Source organism: Pezoporus occidentalis, unplaced genomic scaffold, assembly GCF_034315485.1.
Source record: "Pezoporus occidentalis ecotype Australia unplaced genomic scaffold, CSIRO_AGI_Poc_V1 ctg2355, whole genome shotgun sequence".
Lineage (NCBI taxonomy): Eukaryota > Metazoa > Chordata > Aves > Psittaciformes > Psittacidae > Pezoporus > Pezoporus occidentalis.
Genome location: NW_026914239.1, coordinates 1 through 8,512, shown reverse-complemented (window position 1 = coordinate 8,512; position 8,512 = coordinate 1). Strand labels below are relative to the sequence as shown.

General features: G+C 45.6%; 1 protein-coding gene across 1 annotated transcript; it reads right to left on the bottom strand.

The window, feature by feature from the left end:
- Window positions 1-1,932: 1,932 nt before the first annotated feature.
- Window positions 1,933-5,249, bottom strand: LOC134165284 (interleukin-8-like). The gene is given in 5 exon segments (XM_062621902.1): window positions 1,933-2,755; window positions 3,335-3,418; window positions 4,157-4,292; window positions 5,051-5,120; window positions 5,122-5,249. Coding segments are annotated over 5 exon segments (402 nt in total). The 5' UTR covers window positions 5,203-5,249; the 3' UTR covers window positions 1,933-2,724.
- Window positions 5,250-8,512: the final 3,263 nt, after the last annotated feature.

The following is an 8,512-nucleotide window of genomic DNA, read 5'->3' as shown; positions in this document are numbered from 1 at the left end:
AACTGCTGCCCACTCATGTTTCTCTGTGTTTCAGGTCACAAATTATGACAGGTCTGCCACTGATCGAGCTGTGGAACTCAGTGGGTGAGGAGGTGCGTGTGTTGACATATGTGCTTTTCATCACTGTTAGAGTTCACGATTATACAGGCTTTTTATTGTTTAGGAACTTGCTGATGTTTCTTGCTAGTGGTTTGTTCACCTTTGCTCTTTCTGTGTTCTGTCACCTTCCTTTAGGTGGTGTCCATCAACAGAACTCTGGTGGCACGAGGGCTTGCATAAAGAGCATAAAGGGCATGAGGGGCTTGCTAGCTGGCTTTACTACTAGCGGAGTAGGTGTCAACCCTTGATAACACTTTCTGCAGAGAAAAAAGAAGGAAGAAACGGTTTCCTGCAATGTTACAATTATTTTGGCTAGATCTTGCAAGAAGCCCCCTTTACACCCGAGTGCGAAGTCTTGTGGTCCATTGAAACATGCCAACTGTTACCATTTCACTTGAAACACATCCGTCACCTCATCTTGGTGAAAGGCGCGGTGTTAAAATCCATCAGGACAGGTACCGTGGCTTTAAAGCGAAAAATCCTCCCTGGCCTCTCCTCCAAAGCTGAATGGAAAGACCTTCAAAACCTTAGGGGTCACTTGAACCTACAAAATGCCTCTGAAACTGTGGTTGCATTTTCTTCAGGATCTGTAGTTCCCCATGAACTTAGCATCTGCTTTTCCTAGAGGTTACATTGCTTGCCCTTGTTTAATGGGCTCTGCTTATGAAATTAGTCATAGAATCACAGAATCAGCAAGGTTGGAAATGACTTTTAAGATCAACTCCAACCGTTACCCCATGTCCTCGGTTCAGATGTGACATTATTTTTCTCCTTCTTACTAGCTGTGCAGTGCTGTGATTCCAGCTTTAGTCTGAGAACAGCGCTGGTAACATACCAATGTTTTAGGTGCTGCTAAGTAATGCAGCAGCTTTTCAGTCTCTCGTGCTCTGCCAGTGAGGAGGAGCACAAGAAGCCGGGAGGGAGCAGAGACAGCACACGTGATCTAAACTAGGCGAATGGGTATTCCATGCCGCAGCACGTCATGCCCAGTACATAGAGTGGGGGAGTTACCCAGAAGGGACCCGATCACTGCTCAGGTAGGGCTGGGTGTCAGCTGGCGGGTGGTGACCAATTGTACTGTGCATCACTTGTGTTTATTTTTTATCCCTTCCCTTTTTAGATTTATATTCTCTCCCCTTGTTATTTCCCTGATCATTATGATGAGGAGAAGTAGTAGTAGTAGGTTTGTATTATGCTTTGGTTATTGGACTGGTCTTTTCTCAACCCTTGTGGTTTAAATTCTTTCGATTCTCCTCCATGTCACTGGCTTTTGTTTGGCCACCGTTGCACTTTGAGCTGATGATTCCAGAGAATTGTTGAGCATGGATGTTTTCTACTACTACTGTCTTCCTAACTGTGCTGGGACTCCACCCCAGGTATCAGAATAGGAAGCAGGTGCTACGCAAGGGCAAATGCTGGATATTTGGGGTACCAAAAGAAAGGTCACAAATTCCCATTTTGGCAGTCAGTTGTGTCAGTTGTGGCTTTTTGATGCAGTAAAGAGTTACAGCTCTGGGGCTGATCATTACAGCTCTGGCATCTGAGGGGATGATGTGCTTGCCTGCAAGGTACTTAAGTAAGGAGCCTTGCCCTGCAGCCCACCAGTCCCCAGGCACCGGGAGTTGCCTGCAGAGAGGAAAGGGAATGATTTACTTTACCCTAAGAGTTTGTTACTGCCTTCAGTAATGTCAGGCTACCCTAACAGGGTGAGTTATTGTACTAGGTATGAAACGTTTCCATTTCAGTTCCAGAGATCAGGCTGAGGAGGTTAAAAAGCCGTGAAAGCAGACCGTTTCCAAATAAAGCTCATGAAAATGTGAAATAACAAACAGATAACAAAGAGATTTTTTAATAGAAAACATTTAATAATACATTGTTAGGAATAATGACACTCTCACAAGCAAATTCTGTGTATACAGGGTGGAGGTTTTTCCCTTTAGCAGAGTAAGGAGCTAATTTAGCATACAACCAAGTCCTTGTACAGAGGAATGAGTCTGTGAATAGTTCTTAATAAATTAATAGTAGGAATGGAGAATACAGGAGAAATTAAATAAATTATCATTATTTTCTCTCTTGTATCAAACCTACACAATAAATACATTTATAAATACCATGGAAATCACAATAAATAAATACCAAACCGACTGTCTTACAGATTCCATAGGACAGATACTCCAAGTGAGAAACCCCAGCTCTCAGCACAAGGCTGGCTGTGGTTCAGGAACCTGCTGTTGACACAACATACTGGCGCGCTCCAGGGGAGCAGGAGGAAATATCAGTTTGCTGGTGTTTTAGCAAAACAGCGTAAACGGGCCGTGCTGCGAGTGCCGTGCAGTTCCCCAGGTGCGTTCGGCTGAAGTGGTTGCCAAGGATCCTTCACTTCCTTTATCAAACCACTTTTCCTATTCAAGCATCTTCAGTGTCAATGAGCAGGCAACACTGCCCATTCCAAAAGGCTTTCTTAAATAGATGCAGTGAAATCAATCAATAACCAAATCCGCAGGAAACAGAGCAACGCTGATGGAGGAGGTGGCAGATGCACCCTGTTCGAAAGATGCTTTTCCCAAATGCTTCTCCCAAGGGAGGAGAGGGGGCAGTTCCCAGATTTGTTTGTCCTGATGTTTCTCAGAGTGGCGAGTCAGAGTTGAGTTGAGCCCTAGGAAGAGGTGAGGGAAGAGAATCATTTAAAGGGAGGTTCAAGGATAGTTACCACCGCTTAGCATTACCGAACAGTTGAGTGGTCTGTTTGCCACTCTATGGGCTGTCCTGAGGCATGGAAACAAGAAAGGTGACGTCTCAAAAGCAATTACTGAAATCCTAGTGTGTGCATATCTGGTGCCCAGCTAGGAAACTGCTGCTGCAGGAGTTTCTGCATTTTCTTGCATCAAGAAACTCATTGTTTCAGAAATAGGATTTGTTAACATACAGTACTGTAAGAAAGGAAAGATGCATTTTTTTAAGCCTTATTTTTCAAAGGGAGCCAAACATTTCCGAGTTCCTTTCCTTCCAGACCAAACTGAAGGTACTCAAAGGTTTAGTATTGACGCATCCGCTTGAACAAGGACCTTGCGGCAGTCAGACTCTAGACCAATTTTGAAACTAATTCTGTAATTAATCAGCAAGTTTCCTTGGTTTTTTATATCTGATGAAGAGAAAATGGGAAGTACCACTAAGAACTGGCCTTTTGGGGAGGTTTAGCCCTCAGCTGCCCAAATGGAAAGGGAATGGGACTTACTTGGCCAAAATTGCCTTTATGATTATCTGCACCCAGGGAGCAGTGGGCTCCAAGCACACCTCTCTGCCATCCTTCAGAGTAGCTCTGCAAAAGAAAGATTAAAGAGAAGTCAGGAAACCACTGCATGGGTCAGTTTTACTCACAGAGTGTAATACTGCATTTGTAGGCGAGTGTAAATTCCCCCCAGCTGCTCTAGGTTAGGCTTGGCCGATTTGGTTTATGTGTTCCACAGCAGAGGAAACTAAAAGCAGCCAGGAGCTGTGTGACTCTGTGCCTGCTCTCAAAGCAGCCACGCATTCCCCACATCTTCTTCAATATATATGGGTACTTGAATTGGTTTACGTAAGTGACTGAAACCTCCAGCGCTGAGGATGCCTCAGCAGGACAAGATTTCAACCTTTCAGTCCCTCCTCTGTGCTATTTAAGACCAAATTAATTTCATTTCTTTCCCTGTGTCTGCTTGTGGGAACTTACTTTTTCCCTCTGAGACTGACCCAAACTGTTTCCCAGGAGTATTTTTGCTTAATAAATAAAGGTAGCATTTAAAGGGCACTGTTGTCTCGTGTATCAAGAACTGCCCGGTCCTTGAAATTAATGTTTTACCCCCAGAAATATTTAATATGTCCAATGACAGATAAGTAATGATCAGTTTGGGAATACCTAAGGTCATAGAGACGATGAAGAACATGGTGTATTACTTAAAAACCGCCTCTCTCAAAAGAATAACCAAATCTGACCCCATCATGTCATGGTTATGAAGTGTGAAAGCCCCAGAAGCAGGAGGAAGGTGAAGAAGAAGAAGGTTCTTGCAGAGCTACTTACATGACTTCAACATTCTTGCAGTGGGGGCCGCTCTGTGTGAGCTTCACATCTTGAATGGACTTAGGAGGGATGAACTTGGAATGAGTGGCTATGCACTGGCAACGTAGCTCGGTTCCCATCCTGGCCAGGGTCCTACCTGTGAGCAGGAAAGGAAGGACATGGTTGGAGAGGTGCTCCTACCCATCGCTGGGTCAGACATAAAGCTCAACTTCTCTGGTTTATCCACATTCTCAGTTAAAATACAGTATTTGTCCAAGCTGCCTAAATCAGTCCTTATGGAATAAAGATGAGTTGCTTGTTTCAAAAGAGATGATGCCCAAGTACATTGAAAACTAAATGAACACATCCTTTTAAAGTAAACTACATGGCTTGTGTTTACTTGTGCTGGCCACACTGTACGGTTATGGCACCATTTCAACATGTGGATTGACAAACTGGCAACTACACAGAAGACAGAGCCCCTGAGTTTTTCATTACTGGAGGCTTGTCCATGGTTGTGTGTTCATATCTGTTCTCTGTTCCCAGCTGTATATTACTTGCTTGAGGCAGTATGATCATTAAGTAACAAACATGAGATCATAAGCTGTTCATTATGTGGGAAGGAAGTGAAACATTCAGACACTTAAGAAGGAGATCCTGTCTCTCTCTGCTAACGCTTGGAGTGAAAAATAGAAGCAAGGCAAATTCAAACTGCATCCTTAAGGTTTTTCCCACAAGGTGTCAGTAACTCGTCTGCCCAAGGGCTATGTGAAGCAAACCTTCGGACTGCAGAGGAGTTGCTGCAAATCTCCTGAAAGAAACTTCCCCAAACCAATGCAAAGCTACCTCAGTGCAAGGAGAAGCATCTCGGAGATGCCTACACAGCGCTGTGGTCCTCGGGAGGGATTCACTCACCCTGAGAGACAGCCACGGATATCAGGCAGAAAGCCAGGACAGCCACGAGTTTGCCGTTCATCGTTGGGCAAGGAGCCGCTGCTGGATGGGTTCTGTGGAGCTGTGAGCTCTTCTGTCCCGAAGGGTTGCTGATGCCTCTCAGGGCGATCCATGTGGCTTATATAGGGCTTTGCGCCCCTCGCCTCTGCTGGGCTAGCATGGGGATTGCGTGAGAGGAATTTCCCAGATGCAGTACAAATGAGTCACATGACTGTTGTGAAACGGCTTCCTAGATGACGAGGAATTATTCTGCCGAGAATGATAGAATGTGTTAATTTATCAAAATATGTAAATAATAGCCATGCATTCCTATGCCTGGTGTTGGCTCTTGGAAATGCCGTGCTTTTCCTAATGCATACCCTGATTGAGTAACACAGCTCTGTGACGGCCTCAGTTACATCCCTGTTATAACTTTTTATCACAAGGGAATAACTCTTCCCTGTAGAGGTGCCAGCTCTATACTTGAGACAGTGAATTTCTCGTCTCCATTTCTGCTGATAGCTTCCACTTACCTCATCTTAAGCCACTGGAGTGGAAGCGGGGCAGTGCTGAAATCACTGAAAAGATTTTTCACTGGGCTCAGGATTTACCTTGGCGTTATTTTGATATCAATGACTTTAATTCCTTGCGCTTTTTTCGATGTTCAAGGCGCATTTTACAAAGACAATTTATCTGTGCTACTGCCAGCTCAGGACAGGACCCGAGGCTGCAGTCTTCAAAGCTTCCTGGGGAAAGCAGATGGTAAATTCTGAGCAGTTTTGAGAATCCTCCTGCATTTGTCATGTCACACGTATTAATGAATGATGAACAGAGGAAGCTTTGCATGCAGGCTAAATAGCATGACCTGCGGAACTGCTATTGCTTTTGGTCCCTTTGTAAGTCTAGATATTTTTAATGAGTCTTTTCTGCCTTCTTTTTCAGTGACCATAACCATAGGTCTTAGCAAAAGGAAATAACAAAGCATTACAGCACTGCTGGAGATATTTCTGCTCAAGAGCCTTGTTGCATGAACACCAGCTCTTTACTTGCTGGGGCTGGCAGAGATACTTCCTTTTGAGGGTGACAATTTCAGGGGAAGACTTGGAATTAAATCATAGAATCCCAGACCGGTTTGGATTGGAAGGGACCTTAAAGCTCATCCGGTTCCAACCCCCTTTTGCTGCTTATCTCCAACCTCAAAGCTTCATGTTTTGTGATCTGTGGATTTATGTAAGTGCTTCTCCCCAACTCTGGGGAGCTCATAAAGGCTCAATTATCATTAGCATGTACAGCATTATAAGTTACTTATAGTAATACTTTAAGAGCTTGCCCGTGATTTACTATGGTTTACTGTGTACCATTTGTCATAAACTTACTTGATAAAAGGACCTCTGTGATGAAAATCCATCTGTTTCCCAGCACTGTCTCAGCCGGCCCAAGGGAAGATACCACCAAGTTTGTCTTTCCTGCCTAGTGATTCCAATTCTGACTTCTGAGCTGTGCGCCTCAGAGAGCTTTATGTGTATTCTCTGAAGGCGTGCCAAGGAGAGGATTTTACCAGGTACTGAAGGTTGTGTTTTATTGTTCATGTTGTCACGCTAAATTCACAGGACGGTTTCACTGGAAGCAGGCTGTAAATGTTGGAGCTTTAACCAGTTTACCTGGAACAAGGTTTTGCTGATTCTTTTCCTGTGGGCTCCCTGTTTCTCTGTGTCTCTGCAGATGCATGCACACCCGCAGGGCAATTGAAATTGTATTAGGGATCCCACTTTTCTCTGTTACTATTTGCAGCTTTGTTATCTAATCTTGCAGTGTGACACAATGTCATTAATGTGCGAGGCAAAAAGAAAGAGAATTCCCCCTCAAATCCCCAGTGAAAACCAAGGATCGCTTGTCCTCCTGACCACTAGGCTCAGCAGTTTCCTGAGTGCCTGACGTGGCAGTAACGGATCTGCAGAAATCCCCAGGCCAGAGGGAAGCCCGGAGCCTGTTCGACCTCTGTGATTAACCCTGCCCCTAAGCGAAGAGATCTCTTCAGAACAGGATGTTTCTAATGACAAAACCCACCATGTTTGCTGAGAGCTGAGGCATTTTCTCTCCCTCCACTTCTTCTCTGATGGGATACAATCACATCCAATCTGATGGGATACAATATGCATACAATCGCATTGGGATTATGCGAAGGGGGTGTAATAGAGACGATAGAGGCATTAAAAGGTGAGACATGAGAGCGGGCCCAAAACCAGGCACTCCTAACCTGGATTCCTTGGGGTGCCCGAGTCCTCCCTCCATCCTGTCTACTCTTTGCCCGGGATCTCACCCCAGACCCTGCCTATGGGAACCCCAACTCCATTATCTGATTTTGGCAGTGTGAGTTTTCCCACCAAACAGCAGAGATGACTTGTGCAAATGGAATTGCTGCTCCTTTTGCAGGGTAAGTCACTGAGTGAGCTGATACCGCCGCAAGCAGATACCTTCCGTGACTAAACCCGTTAAAAGCATGTCGGTAACCAACAAAACAACAGTTAGGCAATAGTTCAATAACTGAAAGACAGCTGAAAAGGGAAGTAAATACTTCCCTTGGCTGTCGTTTGAAGGCAGGGTATAGGATGTGTTCTCATGATGCAGGAGGGAAACTAGTGGGTTTTCTTTTTCCTGATTCGTAGCCCTGTCCAATGAACACAAAAGTCAATCTTTTGTGATCTTGTAAAGGATCATTTAGAGCCTTTGTATGTAGCGAAGGACACCCAAACACAGCGGGATCGGTGGGGGGGATTCATGTGTGCTCCTGTGACCAGGATAATCAGAGAGATGAGGGAAGAGCTGGGCTTCAGCCCCTTCCTTGTTCCAGCCACCCGGTTCCAGAGGACTGCTCCAGCCCGTGGGCTGCTTCAGTTTCTCTCAGTAAGAAAAGTCAGAAAGCCCCTGCCTCGGTTTAGACAAATGCAAGCCTCTCACCTGAGCAGCTGTGCGCACAAGACCCCGGCAGCCTGGGACACAAAGCTTTTGCTCGGGCGAGGGTTCAGCCTGTGCAAGGTGACCTCTGCCAACCCCTGTCTCCTGGGCGTCCTCTCTGCAGCCACTCTTGTTCCCCAGGGAAAATAAAACCCTCTCTGTCTGCTGAAACCACCTCCTGTTCCCCGCAGAGGGCTTGGCATTCGCCTGCCGCTCCTCTCCATCTGCCAAGAGCCAAAGGGTAAATATCAGGCTGGGAAATAATCCCTTGCACTGCTCAGGAACTGGGCACAGTGCTGTGCAAACACTTGCGAGGCACGGCAAGGGGAGCAGAAGGGCTCCTAAACATCTGCCTTTGGCTTGCTCTATGAGGAAGTGACAGCGTAGAAAGGAGAAAAAGCCTAGGTCAGCCTGTGATTTTCCGTCCAATGGAGTGTGTAAATACAGATGGTGACGTGCCCTCAGTCAGATCCTGGCAAGTTCTGAGCC